This window comes from Theropithecus gelada, chromosome X (genome assembly GCF_003255815.1).
Source record: "Theropithecus gelada isolate Dixy chromosome X, Tgel_1.0, whole genome shotgun sequence".
Classification (NCBI taxonomy): Eukaryota; Metazoa; Chordata; class Mammalia; order Primates; family Cercopithecidae; genus Theropithecus; species Theropithecus gelada.
The window spans coordinates 24,009,719-24,033,963 of NC_037689.1; the positions used below are offsets into that span (position 1 = coordinate 24,009,719).

The 24,245-nt window shown below is 45.5% G+C and overlaps 1 protein-coding gene across 1 annotated transcript in view; it reads right to left on the bottom strand.

Annotated features, from left to right (window-relative positions):
* DHRSX (dehydrogenase/reductase X-linked) overlaps positions 1-24,245 on the bottom strand; it is a 274,696-nt gene that overhangs the window by 171,677 nt on the left and 78,774 nt on the right. The window contains exon 2 of the mRNA XM_025372286.1: positions 15,542-15,649. Coding sequence (XP_025228071.1) covers positions 15,542-15,649 — 108 coding nt within the window. The remainder of the gene's footprint in view (positions 1-15,541; positions 15,650-24,245) is intronic.

Below are 24,245 nucleotides of genomic sequence, written 5' to 3' on the forward strand. Positions count from 1 at the left end.
AGGCTGGTCTTGAACTCCTGAGCTCAGGTGATCCACCCGCCTGGGCCTCCACAGTGCTGGGATGACAGGCGTGAGCCACCACACCCGGCCTGGTTTCTTTAATGTCTTAGGAAGTGAACGTGTGTTAAACAGGAGACTATAGTCTGATCTTTTCATACTCATTTTTTCAAATGTCTTTGACCAGGGAGGTTGCATTTTAAGGTGTTTCTGAAGGGGCAGCTCTTGAGGGGAATGGAGCTTGGCAAATTCTTCCTCCTTCAGCCTCATCCTTCATTAACCTGTTGGCAATGTGTGGTGTTAACTGCTTTCCAAGGTGAGCAAAGCCCAAAACTCCCTTTCAGAGAGGGTCACGGAAAAAGTGTTGAGAGAAGGGAGATGAGAGCTAGCAGGTGAAGTGCACAGGCTTGAACAAGAACCTCCTGGGTGCCAGGAGAGCTGGAAGGGAGGGTCAGGACACCAGCTTCAAACAGCTGACCTGCAAGGAGCAGGTACCAAGGGGGTGGGGCCAGTCTATCTCCATCCTACCTGCACCCAGCCCGAGCCAGTGAGGTATTCTGAAGTATGGCACCATCCCCGGCTCTGCGTGAAAATACATGACCAAACGATCCCTCTCTCTGGCATTCCTGCATGCTGAGTCAACATAGTGTGTTGAATTTACACACTCTCACACAAGTAAGACGCCATGCGGTTTGATATCCTACCATTGTATTCGGTATTCTAAGGCCACGGGCTCCCAAATAAACTACCAGAATGCACTTTTCAAAAAACAATGAGAAGTGTTTTCAGCAACGAGTTAAAAATTCTCTAAGAGAGGAGAGGCAGTGAAACAATTGAAGTTGGAAATGTGTTTGGCTCCAGCGGGAGACGGCTAAGATCAATAGCGTGGCAGAGTAAAAGGAATATCTAAATTGGCACTCCCTTGAAGGAATTCAAAGTTTCAAACATCAGAAGACTGAAGCTGCCAAGGTAATTTGCACCTTTGACTTCCTTAAAGAAATAGAACATGATATACTGTCGTCATATATTTGCTTTCAGAGTCTTTTGGCGCTGAGGAGGCGGCAGGCATTTCAGGGAGGTGGGTTTCGAGGGGAGGGAGAGGAAGAAACAGCCTGAAAGCTATATTCCATCTATAAATGTCTTATGCATCCAACACAAAACAAAACAAGAAAGAATAAAAAAATTCAAAGTCAAGGTAACCTTTACACTGGGGCCTTGTACATTCATGGGCTGATTTATGAAATCTCATGAACTTTTAAAATCTAAGTACTCATCCACTGCTGGGCGGCTCTGCTGTATCAGTCATCGCAAGATCAAAGGGTGCAGCCAGGCACGGTGGCTCACACCTGTAATCCCAGCACTTTGGGATTTGGGAAGCCGAGGCGAGCAGATCACGAGGTCAGGAGTTGAAGACCAGCCTGGCCAACATAGTGAAACCCCGTCTCTACTAAAAATATAAAAATTAGCTGGGCTTGGTGGTGCGTGCCTCTAATCCCAGCTACTAGGAAGGCTGAGGCAGGAGAATCGCTTGAACCAGGACCCGGGAAGCAGAGGTTGCCGTGAACTGAGATCAGGCCACTGCACTCCAGCCTGGGTGACAGAGCCCAACTCTGTCTCAAAAAAAAAAAGCCGGACATGGTGGCAGGTGCCTATAATCCCAGGTACTCTGGACGCTGAGGCAGAAGAATCGTTTGAACCCAGGAGGCGGAGGTTGCAGTGAGACGAGATCGCGCCACTGCACTCCAGCCTGGGCAACAGAGCGAGACTCCATCTGAAAAAGAAAAAAAAGGAAAATCAAAGGGAAACATGCTGGAAGGTGGGACAAAGTAAGAAGGAAGCCTCCACCTTCCCATGAAAGACCAACGTGGCCAGAAAAAAGCTGGGAGCATCAAAAAAAGCCAGGCGAAGCCATTATTTGGGAAGACCACCTTCATGGGCAGGGCATTTTCCATGGCGGCAAGTCAACACTGGCATGGGACAGAGGCAGCACACTGGAGGAATGGAGAAGGTGGGGTGGCATGTGCGATATCTTCTTTGGCCAACGTCACCTTCAGCAATTGTCTCCTCAGATCTGGAGGGAGCTTCTTTAAGGAACTGGATGTGGGACATTTGCTGGAGTAGTTCCTGCATTTACTGAGCAACTACTGCATGTGCAGAGAGACACCACACAAGTCCCCAACACAGTGCATCTGCCTTCTGCTTCATCCCTCGTATTTAGGGGTCTGGGGAGGGAAGGTATTACGTGTTCTATGTGCAATGGAAATTGGTACCGTCATTACGGAAAACAGTGGAGATGGGGTTTCACTCCGTTGGCCAGGCTGGTCTTGAACTCCTGACCTCAGGTGACCCATTCGCCTTGGCCTCCCACAGTGCTGGGATGACAGGCACGAACCACCACACCCAGCGTGGTTTCTTTCATGTCTTAGGAAGTGAATGTGCATTGGACAGGAGACTACAGTTGGAATTCGTCATCATTTTTTTCAAGTATCTTCAACCAGAGAGGTTGGATTTTAAGGTGTGTCTAAAGGGGTGGCCTTATTTATTTTTTTTTTTTTTGAGAGTTCCTCAGAAAATGATCAATACGCCTACCATAGGATCTAGCAATCTCACTCCTCCGTATAGATCCAAAGGAAATGAAATTAGCACTTTGCAGACACATCTACACTCCCGTATTCATTGCAGATGGGTGCGGTGGCTCACACCTGTAATTCCAGCACTTTGGGAGGCCAAGGCAGGTGGATCACCTGAGGTTGGGAGTTTGAGATCAGCCTGACCAATATGGTGAAATCCCATGTCTACTAAAAATACAAATTAGCTGGGCTGGGTGGTATGTGCCTGTCATCCCAGCTATTCAGGAGGCTGAGGCAGGAGAATTGCCTGAACCTGGGAGGCGGATGTTGTGGTGAGCCGAGGTCACGAAATGGCACTCCAGCCTGGGCAACAAGAGCAAAACTGCATCTCAAATAAATAAATAAATAAATAAACCTACCATAGGATCTAGCAATCTCACTCCTCCGTGTAGATCCAAAGGAAATGAAATGAGCACCTTATGGTGATATCTACAGTCCCATGTTCACTGCAGCCTGACTCACAAGAGCGAAGCTATGAAACCAACCTAAGTGTCCGCCTAAGGATGGGTGGACAAAGAAAACGTGGGATTCTACACCATGGAATACCATTCAGCCTTTGAAAAGAAGGGGAACCTGTCCTGTGATACAATATGGATCAACCAGGAGTACATCACATTAAGTAAAATAAGCCGCAGAAAGCCAAATGCCACATGATCTCACCCATATGTAGAGGCTCCAGAAGTCAAACTCACAAGAAAAAGTATTATGGTGATTATTGGCCGGGCACAGTGGCTCACGGCTGTAATCCCAGCACTGTGGGAGGCCGACGCGGGTGGATCACAAGGTCAAGAGATGGAGACCATCCTGGCCAACGTGGTAAAACCCCGTCTCTACTAAAAGTACAAAAATTAGCCAAGTGTGGTGGTGTGCACCTGTAGTCCCAGCTACTTGGGAGGCTGAGGCAGGAGAATTGCCTGAACCTGAGAGGCAGAGGTTGCAGTGAGCCAAGATCACGCGACTGCACTCCAGCCTGGCGACAGAGTGAGACTCCATCTCAAAAAAAAGAAAGAAAGAAAAGAAAAAGTATTAGGGTGATTACCAGGTGCTAGTGGGGTGGGTTGGTGACATTTTGGTCAAATGACACCAAAGGTCAGTTTGACGGAAGGTATAAGTTTAAGAGATCTATTGTACTTAAGGTAACTAAATTAGTGACTTATAGTCTTGAACTTGACTATAATTAGTCACAGTGACTATAATTCATATTTGAAAATTGCAAAGAGAGTAGATTTTACGTGTTTCCAAAAACACACGAAAAGAAACACGTAAGGTAATGGATATGCAAATTAGCTTGAATTGGCCATTCCAGATGGAAACATATATCGAAACCACACTTTGTACACCATAAAAATATGTCACTTGTTTTTGTCAATTAAAATAAGTAAATAGATAATGGAATACAAGTTTAAATATTTTACATGTGTCACATGTACTATTCATGGACAACACAAAGTATATGTGGCACAAAGTCACTTTTAAAAGACAATTATAATTTAGATAACCTAACCCAGCTAGACTTCCTGTGACCTACAAAACTAGATTTCATGATGACCAACACAACCACACCTCATCATACTCTAACCCAACAAAATCTCATTAGGACCGGCCAAAATACACCTCATCATACCCTAACCCAACTAGACCTCATCATGACCTAACCCAACTAAATCTCATTATAACCTAGCCCAAATAGACCTCAACATGACCTAATACAAATAGATATCTTTGTATCTAACCCAAATAGACCTCATCAAAACTTAACTGAATCTCATCATGACCAACCACACTAGACCTCATAACTTAACCAAACTAGACCTCATCATGACCTAATACAACAAGATCACATCATGACCAACCCAACTGGACCTCATCATGACCTGACACAGCTAAATCTCATTATAAACCAGCCCAACAAGACCTAATCATGACTGACTGTGACTAGATTTCATCATGACCAACCCAACTACCTCCTCATGACCTAACTAACTCTCATAATGACCAACCCAACTATACCTCATCATAACTGAACCCAGCTTAACTACATCATAACCTAACCCCACAAGACTTCATTATGACCTAATACAACTACATCTCATCAAGGCCAACAAAACTAGTCCTCATCATGACCTAACAAAATCTCATCATGACCAACCCAAATAGACCTCATCACAACCTAATCCAAGTAAATCTCCTCGTACCCTAACCCAAGTAGAACTCATCATGACCTAACCAAACTAGACTTCATCATAACCTAACCAAACTAGACCTCATCATGACCTAATACAACTAGATCTCATCAAGACCAACCCAACTAGACCTTGTCATGACCTAATTATATCTCATCATGACCAACGAACTAGATCTTATCATAATATAATCCAACAAGATTACATCATGACCAACCCAACTAGACCTCATCATAACCTAACCCAACTAGATCTTATCATGACCTAATACAACTAGATCCCATCATGAGCAACACAACTAGACCTCATCATAAACAAGCTACATCTCATTATGACAATGAACTAGATCTCATCATAACCTAACCCGCCTAGATCTCATCACGACCTAATACAAGTAGATCTCATCATGAACAACCTACCAGATCGCATCATAGCCTAGCCCAACTAGACTTCATTATGACCTAATACAACTAATTCCATAATGACCAATCCCACTAGACCTCATCATGACCAAACCAAACTGGACTTCATCATAACCTAACCCAACTAGACCTCATCATGACATGAGACAACTAGATCTTATCATGACCTACCCAACTAGAACTCATCATGACCTAACTAGAGCACATCATGACCAACCAAACAGATCCCATTATAACTTAATCCAACTAGATCTCATCATAACCTAATACAACTAGATTTCATCATGACCAATGCACTAGACCGCACCATATCCTACCACAACTGGATCTCATCATGACCTAATACAACTAGATTTCATTATGACCAACCCATCTAGACCTCATCACAACCTAACTAGATCGCACATGACTAACCAACCAGATCTCATCATAACCTAACCCAACTACTACTCATCATGACCTAGTACAACTAGTACTCATCATGACAAACCCAACTAGACCTCATCATAACCTACCCCAACTACATCACATCATGACCTCATACACGTAGATCTCATCATGACCAACCAATTAGATATCATCGAACATAATTCAATTAGATCTCATCATGACCTAATACAATAGATTTCATAAAGACCAGCCCAACTAGACCTCATCATAACCTAACTCAATTAAATCTCCTCATACCCTAACCCAACTAGACCTCATCATGACCTAACCCAACTAAATAAACCTCATCATAATCTCACACAACTAGACCTCATCATGACCAAATACAACTAGATCTCATCACGACCAACCCAACCAGACCTCATCATAACCTAACTAGATCTCATCATGACCAACCAACTAGATCTCATCATAACCTAACCCAACCAGACCTCATCATGACCAACCCAACTAGACCTCATCATAACCTAACCCAACTAGATCTCATCATGACCTAATACAATTAGATCTCCTCATGACCAACCCAACTGGACCTCCTCATAACCTAACTAGATCTCATCATAACCTGACCCAACTAGATCTCATCATGACCTAATACCAATTAATCTCATCCTGACCAACCCAACTAGTTCTCATTATAGCCTAACTAGATCTCATCATGACCAACCAACTGGACCTCATCAGAACCTTACCCAACTAGATCTCATCAGGACCTAATACGACTAGATCTCATCAGGACCAACCCAATTAGACTTCATCATAACCCAACTAAACTTCATTATAACACAACTAGACCTCATCACTATCTACCCTTCCTGAGGACTGTACAAGAGATTTCTTATATTGGAAAAAAGCAGTATAATTTCCTCTTACAAAACAAAAAGATTTTGAGCCCAAACCAGAGTCACTAATCTGTGGCTAAACCTGGCCTGCAGCTAGATATTGTACAAAAAAGTTTTACTGGAACACAGACTTTCCTGTTGTTTTAAATATTACCTATGGGTGGTTACTCACTACTAGGGCAGAGCTCATAGTTATGAGAGAAATATATGAACACATTTATTATCAGTCTCTTTACAGAAAAAGTTTACCAACCCCACCTACATCTTAGATGACATTCCATTAAGCATTATGAAAAAAAATGATCCTCCACCAAAACAATATTTTGAAACAGTGAAACTAAGATCTTGTGGACAGATGGGAATTTGAACAACTGATATATGTGTCTCATCATATCAATGTGCTTCAGTTGGACCCAGGTTATAATCTGAATTATTTTACAAGTAGTTGATTATTCTTTAAATATTAATAAATTTTTAATTAAAAATTTGAAGTTAAATATGCTCATCTCTTATTTTGTATTTAATATAAAATTCATTGTGTTCAATGATTTTTTTCATTAATTGACTTTGAATCAAACTGTCTTGCAAAATGAAAAAATGCCTCTCTCAGAATAAATCCAATTATCCTCAAAGTCACACAGGGTAGATAAGACTGAATAATTGATTGGATTGACTTGAAGGGTCAAAACTGTAACTCACAGTGAAAATTAAACACTGACATCAGGAGCTCTGTGGGAAAGGAGACAGGGTGCAGATGTGGTGTTTACTTTCTGTTTATCTCAAGAAAAAAGGCACATTGGTGCTGACATATACTGCTCCTGATGCTCAGTAAACATCATCTAAATGAAGTGGTAACACTTGAGACTCCCATGCACATGCACCAGAAGCTTGTTCACATGTCTTCATTGCTTTGTTCCTACAAAGTCCTCAGTCAACTAGACCTCACTGTGACCTAACCAAACCACACATCATCATGATCTAATTCAACCTGTCATCATGATCTAATCCAACAAGACTTTATTGTGTTGTATTCAACTACCTCATGATGACATAACCCAACTAGACCTTATCATGACCTAACCCAACTAGACCTCATCATGATCTATCCATTAGGCCTCATCATGACCTTCCCAAATAGATCTCATCATGCTCTAACCCAATTAGACCTCATCATGACTTACCCAACTAGACATCAATGTGACCTAACCCAACTAGAACTCATTGGTTCTTAACCCAACTAGACTTCATCATGACCTAGCCAAACCACACATCATCATGATCTGATCCAGCTAGATCTCATCATGCTATTACTGAAGTAGACTTCATTAAGACCTAATTAAATCACACCTCATAATGATCTAACTCAACCAGTCATCCTAATCTAATCCAACAAGATTTCATCAATGTGACAACTAGACCTCAATGTGACCTAACCCAACTACATGTCATCAGGACCTAACTCAACTAGACCTCATCATGACCTACCCAACTAGATGTCAGAGTGACTTAGCCCAACTAGATTTCATCATGACCTAAATAAGTCACACATCATCATGTCTAACCCAATTATATCTCTTCATGCTCTTATGGAACTAGACTTCATTAAGACCTAATCAAACCATTCCTCATAATGACCTAACTCAACCAGTCATCATGATCTAATCAAACAAGACTTCATTACATCCTATTCAACTACTTCATCATGACATAACCAAAGGAGACATTACCATGATCTAATACAACTAGACTTCATCATGACCTGCCCAACTAGATCTCGTCATGACCAAACCAAACTGTACCTCACCATAATCTAACTCAACCAGACATCATCACAACCTCATACAACTAGACTTCATCATGACCTGCCCAACTAGATCTCATCATGACTGAACCAAACTGCACCTCATCATGATGTAACTCAATGAGACGTCATCACAACCTCATACAACTAGACTTCCTCATGACCTGCCCAACTAGACCTCATCACGACCGAACCAAACTGTACCTCACCATGATCTAACTCAACCAGACATCATCACAACCTAATACAACTAGACTTCATCATGACCTGCCCAACTAGATCTCGTCATGACCAAACCAAACTGCACCTCACCATGATGTAACTCAACCAGACATCATCACAACCTCATACAACTAGACTTCCTCATGACCTGCCCAACTAGATCTCATCATGACCGAACCGAACTGCACCTCATCATGATGTAACTCAATGAGACATCATCACAACCTCATACAATAGACTTCCTCATGACCTGCCCAACTAGACCTCCTCATGACCTCAACCACCACAATGAGGCAAAAAAGCACAAAGAAATGGGGTGTTTTCTTCCCTTCCTAGTTTAATGAAGAATTAAACTAATAATTAAACATTGCCTAGCTTAATTAAGAATTAAGACGACGAAAAGATCATTGCACTGGAGGAGACACAAGGTCAAATATAACCAGTATTGGATGTAAGTCCTCCCATCTTTGTTCAATCTTGAGGGTCTCTCTTCATCCTACTCCACCATCATTGAAGCCACTAGGCCCACATCCAGCCAACCTTCAGAGAATACCTATTGCTCTCCCTGTTCGAAAAATCAGCATCATTTTGACCCAGTCATCTCAAATATTGGCAGAAGTCTGAGACACGGAAAGTCCTGCAAAGTTTGTCATGTCGTTAATGACAGAGCAGATATCCACCTAGCATGGATGGTCAAAACCAAGGGTTGGAATCCATCACCATCTCACAGTCTCCACGCTAAATCTCAGAACCCCTCCTGTCCTACGTCTTGTCTCTGATTTCCTCAGGTCCCAGGGAGATGTAAACAGATCACGGAGGTGCTCAAGTTCATAAGAACTTCTAGAAATATTCTCTCAGATGCGCACCCTCTCTCACAGGGTCTCCTCATCTAAACCCAATCCTTTTGCATCTAGAGGGGGTGCAATAAACTGAATGTTTGTATCCGTCCAAAGTTCCTACGTTTAAACTCTAACATCCCTGGTGACTCTGTTGGGAGGCAAAGCCTTGTGGGATGATTAGGTCATGAGAGTGGAGCTCCATGAATGAAATTAGTACCCTTATAAAAGAGATCCCATCCAGTTTCCACCACGTGAGGACACAGGAGAAAGTGGCCATCCACAACCTAGAAGACAGACTACACCAGAATCTGACCATGCTGACCCCCTGGTCTTAGGACTTCCAGCCTTGAGAACTATAGGACAATAAGTTTCTCTGCTTTGCAAGCCACTCAGTCTACAGTATTGTGTTACAGCAGCCCAAACACACCAAGACAGGAGAGTTATGGACATGGATGAACTTGACAATTTCAAGAAATTGTCATAAACTTTTAACTTCTCCCAGTCTATTAAGAGAATGGGGCCGGGCGCAGTGGCTCATGCCTGTAATCCCAGCACTTTGGGAGGCCGAGGCAGGCAAATTATGAGGTCAAGAAATCAAGACCATCCTGACCAATATGGTGAAACCTCCTCTCTACTAAAAATACAAAAATTAGCTTGCTGTGGTGGCACACGCCTGTAGTCCCAGTTACTTAGGAGGCTGAGGCAAGAGGATCGCTTGAACCCGGGAGGCTGAGGTTGAAGTGAGCTGAGATTGTGCCACTGAACTCCAGCCTGGGCAACAGAGCGAGACTCCATCTCAAAGAAAAAAAAAAAAAGAATGGGTGAAAAAATGCTGAAGTGGGAGTTAGATACAACTTTGAGTAAAAGAACTGCTTGATGGAAAGAAAGAGACTGAAATAGACCAAAAAGTGCTCACCTGCTCCCAAAGCCCAACAAATCATTAATCCAACAAGATTTCATTACCTTCTACTCAATTACTTCATTATGATATAGCCAAACAAGATGTTATCATTATCTAATAAAACTAAGCTTCATCATGTGAAACAGTACACACGTCTGTATACTATTTTACAAACCCTGAAGCCCATGAGAGAAAGACAGTTGTATGACGAAGGGAACTGCCTGTACAAAATTATTTTAAAAGTGTCCGGGCACAGTGGCTCACACCTGTAATCCCAGCACTTTGGGAGGCCCAAGCAGGCAGATTGCTTCAGCTCAGGTGTTCGAGACAAGTCCAAGCAACATGGTGAGACTCCGTCTCTACTAAAACTACAAAAAATTAGCCAGGCCTGGTGGTGCACACCTGTGGTCCCAGCTACTTGGGAGGCTGAGGTGGGAGGATCGCTTGAGCCCAGGAGGCAGAGGTTGTAGTGCGCTGAGATCACACCACTGCACTCCAGCCTGGGTGACGGAGTGAGACCCTGTCTCAAAAATGTGAAAGTTGAGAAGAGCCATGACACAGAAAAATTTTAAGTTGTGCACTCATGTTTTGCAAAAGCCAAAAAGGCTCAAACTGAAGTGAAGGACAGAGCAAGGAGCCACGTGCACTGACATGAACCACGCATCTCCAGGGAAAACAAACAGAAGGCCACATGGGCTGAATGTGGGGTTTCCCCTCTGAGTCAAAGACTCCTGGGGATTCCTGCATGAAATTCAGGAGGTGAGCGTCAGCAAGGTTGGCATTTTCTTCTTTTGCAAATGAAGATGAGAAAACACAGAGGTGTGGGCAGCAGCCGTGCATTTGCACGAGCAGAAACTGCCACGGAGATTTTTGGACAGAGCCGACTCAAAGCCAAGTGGATGGCCATCGAGGCTCAGAACAGAGCAGTTATTTAAATGCATGAGGATATCACAGTTTCTGTCGGATAGATTTTGTGCATACGATGATGTGGAGAGCTCAGTTTTTCCTTATACTTTTTACGTGCATGTCAACTTCATTGATTCGTAATATGATGACTTTTAGTGTGTACAATGAGGCATCAACAGGTGTCCAGAGGTTCAAGGCCCAGAAAGGCTCCGTGCTGAGCCCTGGTCACCAGATCAGACTCATGCTCTTACGCTTGAGCCTTTTTGGCTTCTGCAAAGGTGTTCAAGGCCCAGAAAAATCTCTGTCCTGGACAGAGCTCCTCCAAGATAAGGAAGAACTGAGACGAATTCATGTTGAAATCTCCAGCCCTAAGCATTGTTTATGATCCACGACCATCTTTCCATAAATGGCAACTAGGGAAAGAAGGAGAAAGAATGGCAGAAAGGAAGAAGTCAGTCAATAATGGGCATTGGGTTTGGAAAGTCTTTTTTTTTTTTTTTTTTTTTTTTTGAGACAGAGTCTCACTCTGTCGCCCAGGCTGCAGTGCAGTGGCATGATCTCGGCTCACTGCAACCTCTGGCTCCCTGGCTAAAGAGATGCTCCTGTCTCAACCTCCCAAGTAGCTGGGATTACAGGCATGCGCCATCATGCCCAGCCACTTTTTATATTTTTAGTAGATACAGGGTTTCACCATGTTGGCCAGCATGGTCTCGATCTCCTGACCTCGTGATCCGCCCGCCTCGGCCTCCCAAAGTGCTGGGATTACAGGTGTGAGCCGTTGTGCCCGGCCTGGAAAGTCTTAAGTGAATATGATCCTGAATATCTAAGGATGATGACCTACAGTATGATGTTTATAAAAGCAGACATCATAACAGTCTTTCATTAAAAGCAAAGGGTGCCCAGGCATAGTGGCTCACACTTGTAATCCCAGCACTTTGGGAGACCAACGTAGGAGGACTGCCTCAACCCAGGAGTTCCCAGACCAGCCTGGGCAACATGGCAAGAGCCTGTACCTCCAGAACAATTTGTTTATTTTTTTGAGACCGAGTCTCACTCTGTCACCCAGGCTGGAGTACAGTGGTGCAATCTCGGCGCCCAGCCGCCAAAATAATTTTTTTTAAATAAGCCGGGGCCAGACACAGTGGCTCATGCCTGTAATCCCAGCACTTTGGGAGGCTGAGGCGGGCAGATCACCTGAGGTCAGGAGTGTGAGACGAGCCTGGCCAACAAAGCGAAACCCCATCTCTACTAAAAATACAAAAATTAGCTGGGCATGGTGGTGGGCACCTGTAATCCCAGCTACTCGGGAGGCTGGGGCACGAGAGTCGCTGGAACCCGGGAGGCGGAGGATGCCGTGAGCCAAGATCGTGTCGCTGCATTCCACTCTGGGTGACAGAGCAAGACTCTGTCTCAAAAATAAATAAATAAATAAATAAATAAATAAATAAATAGAGTTTGGCATGGTGGTGCGTGCCTGTAGTGCCAGCAACTTGTGAGGCTGAGTCAGGAGGATTGCCTGAGGCCAGGAGTTTGAGGTTGCAGTGAGCCATGGTTACGTCACTGCACTGCAGCCTGGGCTGACAGAACAGGATCCTGTCTGAAAATAATTAATTAAAATTCAGGTGGTGTCAACAGTGAGCATCATACGCATTAAGGTTTTTATTTTTCCAAGCTCACCTCCACACATCATTTAAGCTAGCTGATTTAAACTTCTCCAGGTATGCAATTGATGCTCCCTCCCCCTCCCCCACCCGCTTCCTGTCCCCTCTCCTTCTCCCTCCCCCAACACCTATTCTTCCCACACCCCCTCTCCTTCTCCCTCCCCCACCTCCTTTTCTTCTCCCATCCCCTCTCCTCCCTCCCACCCCCTCTCCTTCCCCCTCCCCTGCTCCCTCTTCTTCCCCTACCCCCTCCCCGTCCTCTCTCCTTCTCCCTCCCCCACCCCCTTTTCTTCCCCCACTCCCTCTCCTTCCCCCCACCCCCTCTCCTTCCCCCCCACCGCCTCTCCTCCCTCCCCCACTCCCTCTCCTTCCCCCTCCCCCGCTCCCTCTTCTTCCCCTACCCCCTCCCCATTCCCTCTCCTTCTCCCTCCCCCACCACCTATTCTTCCCACAACCCCTCTCCTTCTCCCTCCCCCTCCCCCTTTTCTTCCCCCACCCCCTCTCCTTCCCCCCACCCCTCTCCTTCCCCCCTCCCCCACTCCCTCTCCTTCCCCCTCCCCTGCCCCCTCTCCTCCCCCCTCCTTCTCCTTCACCCACCCCCTCTTCTTCCCCCTCCCCCTCCCCCTCTCCCTCTCCTTCACTGACAATAGTGGAATGGGTTCATTCCAACTGTCCTCATGTTCCCAGTTGAAGGGAGACCTGAAGAGGTCCCACCTAAAGAGGAGTCAGAGCTCACGATAAGCTTTTAGAGAGATTTTCAAAAAGAAGAGCAGAAATCAAACATCGCGTGTCTACAGGGCATGGATGCAGAAAAAACAAGCATCCCACAAAATTGTTCAGATTCTGTCAGGAGGTTGTGTTTGAACAAAATTCAGAAATTGAAGTCCTAAACCCCAGGACCTCAGAATGTGACTGTGTTTGGAAATAAGGTCTTTAAAGTGGTGATTAAGGTAAAATGAGGTCACTAGAGTGGGCCCTGATCTAATCGAACTGGTGTCCTTATAAGAAGAGCATATGAGGACACAGACACACACAGAGGGATGACCCTGTGAGGACACAGAGAGAAGACGGCGCCTACAAGCCAAGGAGAGAGGCCTTGGGAGGAACCAGCCCTGCCCACCCCTGGATCTCAGACTTCCAGCCTCCAGGACTGTGGGAGAATCAATGTCTGTTGTTTCTAAGCCACCCATTCTATGGTAATTCTGTGATAGCAGCCTGAAATAGACTAAGACATCTCAGGAGAAGAGGAGATGAGGACACACAGAGAAACGACCCTGTGAGGACGCGGGGAGAACACGGTGCCTCCAAGCCCAGGAGAGAGGCCACAGGAGGAACCAGCCCTGCCCTCATTGTGATATTAAACCTGCAGCCTCCAGAACTGTGGAAACTAAATTCTGGCTTTTTATTAACCTCCAGTCTCCTTCAGATACTTTGTTATAGCAGCCCTAGTAAAGTAATAAAGATACATGGTTATTTTCTTCCAGGAAACCATGTGAAAAAAAACACAGGATCCATATGGAAGCAGCACATATATCTATTTCCAAAAGAGTACAACAATTTCCTGTGTTTTCCAGGTTTTGAATATCACCTTTATGAGTTTTGTGGATCTGACTGAATTTTCTTTTTTTTTTTTTTTTTTTGAGACGGAGTCTCGCTCTGTCACCCAGGCTGGAGTGCAGTGGCCGGATCTCAGCTCACTGCAAGCTCCGCCTCCCGGGTTCACGCCATTCTCCTGCCTCAGCCTCCCGTGTAGCTGGGACTACAGGCGCCGCCACCGCGCCCGGCTAGTTTTTTTGTATTTTTTAGTAGAGACGGGGTTTCATCGTGTTAGCCAGGATGGTCTCGATCTCCTGACCTCGTGATCCGCCCGTCTCGGCCTCCCACAGTGCTGGGATGACAGGCGTGAGCCACCGCGCCCGGCGATCTGACTGAATTTTCTATATGCAAATCAACATTTGCATACATGTCTAAATGAACAACTAAGTAGCTCACATTAGGTATAAAACACAACTAACTGCCAGGCATGGAGGCTCACACCGGTAATCCTAGCACTCTGGGAGGCCAAGGCAGGTGGATGGCTTGAGCTGAGGGGTTCAAGACCAGCCTGGCCAGCGTATTGAAACACCATCTCTACTAAAAATACAACAATGGGCCGGGCGCGGTGGCTCAAGCCTGTAATCCCAGCACTTTGGGAGGCCGAGACGGGCGGATCACGAGGTCAGGAGATCGAGACCATCCTGGCTAACACGGTGAAACCCCGTCTCTACTAAAAATACAAAAAACTTAGCCGGGCGAGGTGGCGGGCGCCTGTAGTCCCAGCTACTCGGGAGGCTGAGGCAGGAGAATGGCCTGAACCCAGGAGGCGGAGCTTGCAGTGAGCTGAGATCCGGCCACTGCACTCCAGCCTGGGTGACAGAGCGAGACTCCGTCTCAAAAAAAAAAAAAAAAAAAAAAATACAACAATGAGCCGGGCGTGGCGGTGCCTGTCTGTAAACCCAGGTACTCGGGAGGCTGAGGTGGGAGAATCGCTTGAACCCAGGAGGTGGAGGTTGCAGCGAGCCAAGATCGCACCACTGCAGTCCAGCGTGGGCTGACAGACTGAGACCCTGCCTCAAAAAAAAAAAACAAAAAACAACAAAAAAACAACAAAAAAAACAAAAAACACAAGTAACTGTCAAAGTCATCACCTATGATAACATGCATGCCGAGTCTCGCCAGATGCTTCGCCGTCGAATAGCCGATGCCATCTGTCCCTCCCGTCACGATAGCCACACGGTCAGGTTGTCGGGGGAAACCTGAAAAAGAGGAAGAGAAAAGAATCAAACTAAGATTTAAAAGCAGAGCACATATTTGTAAGAATTAAGCCTCCAGAGACGCAGGATGCCAAAGGGAGGGATGGTTCCGTTCTTTCTGCTTCTGTTCCTCTTGAATTCCCACAGGCTCAGGAGGCATGAATGTATTAAAGTGGATTAGCCTCGCGTAATGACAGTGCAATAAAAAACCACCTGATAAATCCCCTGTCATCCCCCACGAGTCCCTGGCAGGCGCTGGAATATGCTGTCCATGTGACCGGCAGAAAGGCCTGCAGCATGGATATACCCTTTCAGAGGCGAGCGAGAATCCTGAACTAACCTCTGCTCTCGGGGCAGCACTGGACAGGACACCTTTGTGCGTTTGCGTTGTAAAATGTAGACTTTATCAGGATGTAGGCATGGTGGGGCCAACAGATCAGGAGGCTGCTCTTGAGCAAGTGGTTTGTTACTCACAGGTTCCAAGAGGAGGGGCGTGTCACGCCACTCAGGACCACACAGGGGCACACCCAGTTTGGTCAGGTGGGAAGACAAAGGGGACAAGAGCTCTCCTTGTGGTTTCCAAGGGAAGGAACAGGTGAGGAGGCTTAGTGCGGGCTAGTGTGAATGATTTCAGCAGACTCTGGGGCACAGGGGCCGTCCCTGACTCTCCGGTACCTGGTTTTGGGGTGGTTACGGCAGGTGGAGAGTGACGTGGAATAGGCAAGCGCAATAAAGGAGATGGTTGGGGGCGGATTCTGGATTGGTGGGTTTGCATAGGAAAGACAGGCTCATAGACGGGTTGTTCACCACCTCCGGGGATTCGCTAGCCGTGGGAGGGGCAGGGTCTCTAGGGCTGACAAGGTCATGGAAGTCATGCATCAGAACTCAGAAAATAAAAGACATGGTTAATACGGTTTGCTTCAATGCTGCTGAGAGCACAGGTGCAGAGAGCATCTCACTTGAATTTCTGGTTAAGACAAGTGATCCACATTTGGACAGAGATTTGTATTTCTTTTTCTTCCTTCCATTTGTCCTCCCTGCCTTCTCTCCATCTTTCCTTCCTTCCTTCCCTCTTTCCTTCCTTCCTTCCTCCTTCCTTCTCTTTTTCCTTTCTTCCTTCGTTCCTTCCCTGCCTCATTCCTTCCTTCCCTCCCTCTCTCCTTCTTTCCTTCCTTCCCTCCCTCTTTCCTGTCTTCATTCCTTCCTTCCCTCCCTTTTTCCTTCCTTCCTCCTTCCTTCCTTCTTTCCTTCCTTTCTTCCCTCCCTCTTTACTTCTTTCCTTTCCTCTTTCCCTCCTTTCTTCTTTTTTTCATATATTTATTTTTTTATTACACTTTAAATTCTAGGGTACATGTGCACAACGTGCAGGTTTGTTACACATGCAGACATGTGCCATGTTGGTGTGCTGCACCCATTAACTGGTCATTTACGTTAGGTATATCTCCTAATGCTATCCCTCCTTGTCTCATTCCTTCCTTCTTCTTCTCCTCTTTCCTTCCCTCCCTCTTTCCTTCCTTTTCCTTCCATCCTTTCCTCTTCACTTCTCTCACTTTTTCCTTCCTACCTTCCCTTCCCTTCCTCTTTACTTCCTTCTCTCACTCTTTCCTTCCTTCTTTCCCTCTTTCCTTCCCTCCCTCTTTTCTTTCTTCCCTCCCTCTTTCCTTCCTTTCTTCCTCCTTCCTTCTGTCCGTATTCCAACCCTTCCCTTCTTCTTTTATAAAATATGTGCAGAGCCCACACTCGGTGCCCAGCATGCAGGGAACGAACTAGACCGACATAAACATGTTCTCTGCCTCCAGGAGATTTGGTTCCCCTGGGTAAGATGCCATCCACTGTAAATATACAGATGTGTCTGGCAATAAGCCAGAACTTTCCAGATCTCACACCTTCCAGTTATGAGTGAACTTCAAAGGAAACCCCGAGCAAAGGAAGAAGAGGAGAGGTCGATGCGGTGATTCTGGATGGAGGGTGAGAGGAAAACCCTCCGAGAAGGGCCTCCTGAGCTGATGCTGTGACGGGGAGAGCAAAAGCCCAGCACGCCTGCGATATGCCAGGAAGAGGAAGGCGGCTGGCTGGCTGGAGCCAAGCACGTGGAAAGAGGGAAGAGAGGAGGGAAGAAGGTGCAGGGGCACCCCGCACAGTTCGTGAGCTTCTTTCTCTCTGGCAGACCGGGCGTCATCACAGGGCTCTGAGCTGAATCTGTGATATGTTTCACAGGAAGGAATGAAGGGATAGATTCACGGAGAATCCCCTCGAGCTGGAGGAAGACAGGACTATCAAGGGTCCCCTGCAGCAGTCCCAGGGATTGACGGGGGAGCTCGGCCACAGTTCAGCACAGGTGGTATGAGAGGTGGTGGATTCAGAACGTGTCTCACAGGTGCAGGCAACGGGGTGCTGGTGGGAGTCAGACATCTGGTGCGCAAAGTCAAAAACCAATCACAAGGCAAGGACAGAGACGGGGACACGATGAGGCAAGAATGAGTCCTTGTACGGGGGGCTGAGAAAACGCAAGAAGGGAACTTCCATGAATTCCCTGGAGAAGGGAAGACTGAGGGAAAAGTGGATTTTGTAGGCAGGAAGTCAGGCAAGTCGCTTTCTGTGAATTATTACAGACACATATGACCTTTTTCAAGTTTTGTGCAGGAGATTATTTTCTTCAACATACTTGGAATGTTCTTTATTAAAACATCAAGCCTGAGTGTCCACCAACAGATATTCTGATTTTTTAAAATACGGCACATATGTAACATGGAATAGTACGCAGCCATGAAAAGGAATGAAGTTGTGTCTTGTGCAGCAACACAAAGTGAACTAGAGACCGTTATCCTAAGTGAAACAACTAAGAAACAGAAAGTCAAATACCACACGTTATCCCTTATAAGGGGAGTTAAATAATGTGTACACATCAACATAGAGCATAAAATAATAGACACTGGGGACTCAGAGGTGTCACAGGGTGGGATGGGCTGAGGGACGAGAAATTACCTATTGGCTACCATGCGCGTTATTTGAGTGATGGCCTCACTAAAAGCCCAAACATTAGCACTATGCAATATATTCGTGTAACACAAGTGTACTCATACCCACGAATCTATAAAAATACAAAGGTAATTGAAATAGCAATAAGGATTATAAAACATTCTGCTATAAAGACATGCGCACACGTATGTTTATTGTGGCACTGTTGACAATAGCAAAGACTTGGAACCAACCCAAATGCCCATCAATGATAGACTGGAGTAAGAAAATGTGGCACATAGACACCATGGAATACTACACAGCCATAAAAAAGGATGAGTTCGTGTCCTTTGCAGAAACATGGATGAAGCTGGAAACCATCATTCTCAGCAAACTCACACAAGAACAGAAAACCAAACACCGCATGTTCTCACTCATAAGTGGGAGTTGAACAATGAGAACACATGGACACAGGGAGGGGAGCATCACACACCGGGGCCTGTCAGGAGGTGGGGGGCTAGGGGAGGGAGAGCATTAGGAGAAATAGCTTATATTGATGACGGGTTGATGGATGCAGCAAATCACCATGGCGCCTGTCTACCTATGTAACAAACCTGCACATTCTGCACATATACTGCAGAACTTAAAGTGTAATAAAATAAAATAAAATAAAATAAAATAAAATAAAATAAAATGAAAAGGCCTATGCTGCTTTTACATTTTGCCTTTGCCAATTGTAAAAAATTTTGTGTCTCCTCTCCCCGAAAAATAATTCCTATGTTGAAAACATTCCATCGCCAGGGTGACGGTATGAGGAGGTGGGGCCTGTGGGGGAGGCTCTTCAACATATAATTTATTTGTCAGCCTGTACATTTCATTGACAGTATTGTGTGAACAATCCTCTCGGTGTGTAAGACTTTTACTATTTGGCTTGATACACGCGTGAATCGATGAAAAGTTATGTCCACCTAGAACACTGCAGCATAAGTTTTCCACACGCTTCGGTTTTCTGCTGTATTCCTCGTACCCCGAAGGTAGAAGTTGTACAATGACATTCCCATGTTCCTGACCCAAGCTAAGGGACTTGGAACTACTACATGTAGTCTCAGTAGATGTATTGATGTTCTTAATTTACTAAGTTTATTTTAAAACTCAGAATATATTATTAAATCCTAATTACGAACACGCACGCTATGCATATATGCTGCGTGTGTATAAGTATGTGTCTGTGTGAGGGTGTGTCTGTGTGAGGGTGTGTCTGTGTGTGTACATGCTGCGTGTGTATAAGTGTCTGTGTGAGGGTGTGTCTGTGTGTGTACATGCTGTGTGTGTATAAGTCTGTGTCTGTGTGAGGGTGTGTCTGTGTGTGTACATGCTGCGTGTGTATAAGTCTGTGTCTGTGTGAGGGTGTGTCTGTGTGTGTACATACATATTTCTCAGCTCCAAAATGCCAACTTCCTAGTCAATAAAGAAAACACTAAAATCTTCCAGCTAAAGTTAGAAAAGCAGCAAGTATCCATCCTGTTCTCTGTGATGCTTTTTTTTTTTTTCTTTTGAGCTGGGGTCTCATTACACTGCCCAGGCTGCAGTGCAGTGGTACAATCATAGCTTGCTGCAGCCTCGACCTCCTGGGCTCAAACGATCCTCCTGCCTCAGCCTCCCAAGTAGCTGGGACTACAGGTGAGAGCCACCACAGCCGGTTATTTTTTTTACTATTTTTTTGTAAAGATGGGGTCTTGCTGTGTTGCCCAGACTGGTCTTGATCTCCTGGGCTCAAGTCATCCTCCCACGCCGGCCTCCCAAAGAGCTGGGATTCCAGGAGTGCGCCCTGTGTCCTTTAACAAGTTATTGGAGATATTATCCAACGTGGTCAGATAAATAACTACAACAGATACAAGAACTGCAGAGGGAGAGTCAAAATATATTTTGCAGATGACATGATGGTATGCCAGGAAAAAACTAACAAAATCAACATTAAACAAATCCAAGAAGAGAATTCAGGAAGGTAGTCAGAAAATTCAGAAGCAAATATCAATAGCTTCCATAAATACAGAAACAATTGGCAGCTTAAAAAGGCATGGGAAGAGACAGTCCTGCTGATAATACAGAAACAACAGCAACACTGAAATGAGACTTGGTCATCGTCTATCAGGAAACCTTTAGGCCCCTCTGTAAAGACATAAAAGTAGAGCTGAGGCCATGGCAAGATGCCCTCGGGTCTCGGTGAGAACGTCATGCCACCATGGTTTTGGAGGTGCCCGTGGAGTCTTCCCTGAAAACACACAGTGAGCCGATTGTGCCACGGCACTGCAGCCTGGGCAATGCAGTGAGACCCCAGCTCGAAAATAAATAAACAAATAAATAAAAGCATCACAGATTGCAGAGTAGATCCTTGCTGCATTTCTAACTTTAGCGAGAAGACTTTAGTGTTTTCCTTATGGACCAGGAAGCTGGCATTGGAGCTGAGAAATCTGTATGTACCCACACAGACACCCCCGCACACAGACAGCAGGTTGCAACAGTCACCAGACACCACCCACCCGGTGCCTCTGCAGATGGACAACATGTTTCGCAAGATCCGGCTTCCTCAGGCTTTTGGGTTTTCACAGCCTGTGACTCAGCATGATCAGAAAACCAGCTGGACGCTCCTTCTACCCAATGCCTCTCCCTCTCTTTTTTCACAGGTGTGGGGCACCTACACCGTCGTCTGAAAACCTTCCTCCACTTTCTTCTGCCAGCGCCTGTTTGACCCTTCACACAAGAGTTTCCCTAGGAAATCTCTGGCCCATCACTTTCCTTCTTGGTGTGTGCTTCTCAAAAGACCCAAACCGGTCAGGCACAGTGGCTCCTGCCTGTGACCCCAGCACTTTGGAAAACCAAAGACAGGCAGATCGTTTGAGCCCAGGAGTTCAAGACCAGTCTGGGCAACATGGTGAAGCCCCATTTCCATAAAACAGAAAAAGGAACAAAAAAATTAGCCAGGCATGGTGGCACACGGCTGTCATCCCAGCTACCCGGGAGGCTGAGTTCAGAGGATCACGCAAACCTGGGAGGTTGAGGCTGTGAGGAGCTGTGATCATGCCATGCACTCCAGCCTGGGTGACCGACTGAGACTGTCTCAAAACAAAACAAAACAAAAAAGACGGCCAGGCGTGGTGACTCACAATCCCAGAACTTTGGGAAGCCGAGGCGGGAGGATCACGAGGTCAGGAGATCAAGACCATCCTGGCTAACACAGTGAAACCCCGTCTCTACTCAAAATACAAAAAATTAGCCAGGCGTGGTGGCGGGCACCTGTAGTCCCAGCTACTCAGGAGGCTGAGGCAGGAGAATGGTGTGAACCAGGGAGGCGGGGATGGCAGTGAGCTGAAATTGTGCCACTGCGCTCCAGCCTGGGTGACAGAGCAAGACTCCGTCTCAAAAAAAAAAAAAAAAAAAAAAACCAAACTTTGTCCAATCCAGAGTTGACAGACACCTAAGTTTGATTCCATGTCTTTGCTATTACGAATAGTGCTGCAATGAACACACAGTCTATGCGTCTTTTTGGCAGAATGACTTACTTTCCCTTAGGTAGATACCCAGTAATGGGATTGCTGGCTCAAACGGTAATTCAATTCTTAGTAAAATGTGGTACATCTATACGATGGAATACTACACACCCATTAAAAAGCATAAAATCATGTCCTTTGCAGCAATAGAGATGCAGGTGGACGCCATTCTCCTACGTGAATTAACTCAGAACCAGGAAACTAAATACCACACGTTCTCACTTCTTACTGGGAGGTAAACATCAAGTACACATGGCCAGAAAGATGGGAACAAGAAACCCTGAGGAATTCAATGGGGCAAGGAAGGGATAGGGCAAGGCTTGAAAAACTATTGAGTGCTATGCTCACTACCTGGGTCATAGGATCCTTGTTGTCCAAACCTCAGCATCATGCAATATACCCAGGGAACACACCTGCACATCTACCCCCTGAATCTAAAATAGAAGTTGAGGCCGGGCGCAGCGGCTCACGCCTGCCATCCCAGCACTTTGGGAGGCCAAGGCGGGTGGATCATGAGGTCAGGAGTTTGAGACCAGCCTGGCCAACATGATGAAACCCCATCTCTACTAAAAATATAAAAATACAAAAATTAGCCGGGTGTCATGGTGTGCATCTGTAATCCCAGCTACTCGGGAGACTGAGGCAGGAGAATCGCTTGAACCCGGGAAGCGGAGATTGCAGTCAGCCGACATCACGCCATTGCACTCTAGCCTGGGTGACAGCGCGAGATTCCATCTCAAAACAAAAAAAAAATTTTTTAATTTAAAAAATAAAATAGAAGTTGGAGGGGGAAAAAAAAGATCTAAATTGATACAACCCTAAAGGTGTCAGAATGACCCAAGTCGATATGCAAATTTGATGCGATCCAATAAAAATAGTTCACAGAATTTCTTTTAGGCAAACTGGACGAGTCGATTCTGAAATTGCTGTGGGGAAAAGAATTGCAAATGAGGCGGCAAAGAGGAAAATTCTGATATGTATAAAGACTGAGAACACACCGGCCCTGTAGGAGATGAACATTTGAGAAGCCTCTATAATTAAACGGGAGGTACCACAGCCATTAATGGAGCAAGGAACAGGGTACAATTTCCAGAAATAGGCCAACTGCACGTGGAAATTTAGTATACGACAAAAGGGGCAAAAGATGAGTGTTTTAATAAATGGTGTTGGGGCACGCGAAGCCACATTAGGAAAGAGATAAAATTAGAGCCAGACCTCACAGTGTGCATCAGAGTGAACTCCAAGGCAAAAACAAAGTTAAACCATGAGAAGATTCCAAGAAAGCAGGAATCATTACTTTAACCTCCACAGAAAGAAAAGGCTTCCTAAGCAAAAATTTAGAAAGGTGGTTAGATAAATGTCACTATTAAAAAAACTACGTGATGAAAACACAGGCCGGGGCAGTGGCTCACGGCTGTAATCCCAGCACTTCGGGAGGCTGAGGTGGGGGTATCGCTTGAGGCCTGAAGCTCAGGACCAGCTTGGGAAACAGAGAGAGGCCTCATCTCTACAAAAAACTTTAAAAATTAACAGGCGTGGCAGTGCGTGCCTGTAACCCCGGCAAGTTAGGAGGCTGGGATGGGAGGATCGCTTGAGCCCAAGAGATGGGGGCTGCAGTGAGCCAAGATGACGCCACTGCACTGCAGCCTGAGTGACAGAACAAGCCATTATCTCAAAAAAAAAAAACAAAAAAAAACAAATCTCCATAAGCAAAGTAAAAAATTAATGAGCTGGGAAAAAATTTGCAACTTCTGTCGGAAATATTAACAGCTATTTTTCAGATATCTAAAAAGTTCAACTCCAGAAAAACCCCAAACATGCTATAAAAAAAGACAAAAATATCAGTTTATATAGAGAACAGACTCAAATGGCCCTCAACACATATGTTCTCCTTTATATCTAATACCTAATTCAGACTGCACTGAAATACTATTTCTTTGTTTTTTTTACTTTAAGTCCTACGATATGTGTGCAGAACGTGCAGGTTGGTTCCACAGGTACACATGTGCCATGGAGGTTTGCAGCACCCATCAACCAGTCATCTACGTTTCAAGCCCTGCATGCATTTAGGTATTTGTCCTAAGGCTCTCCCT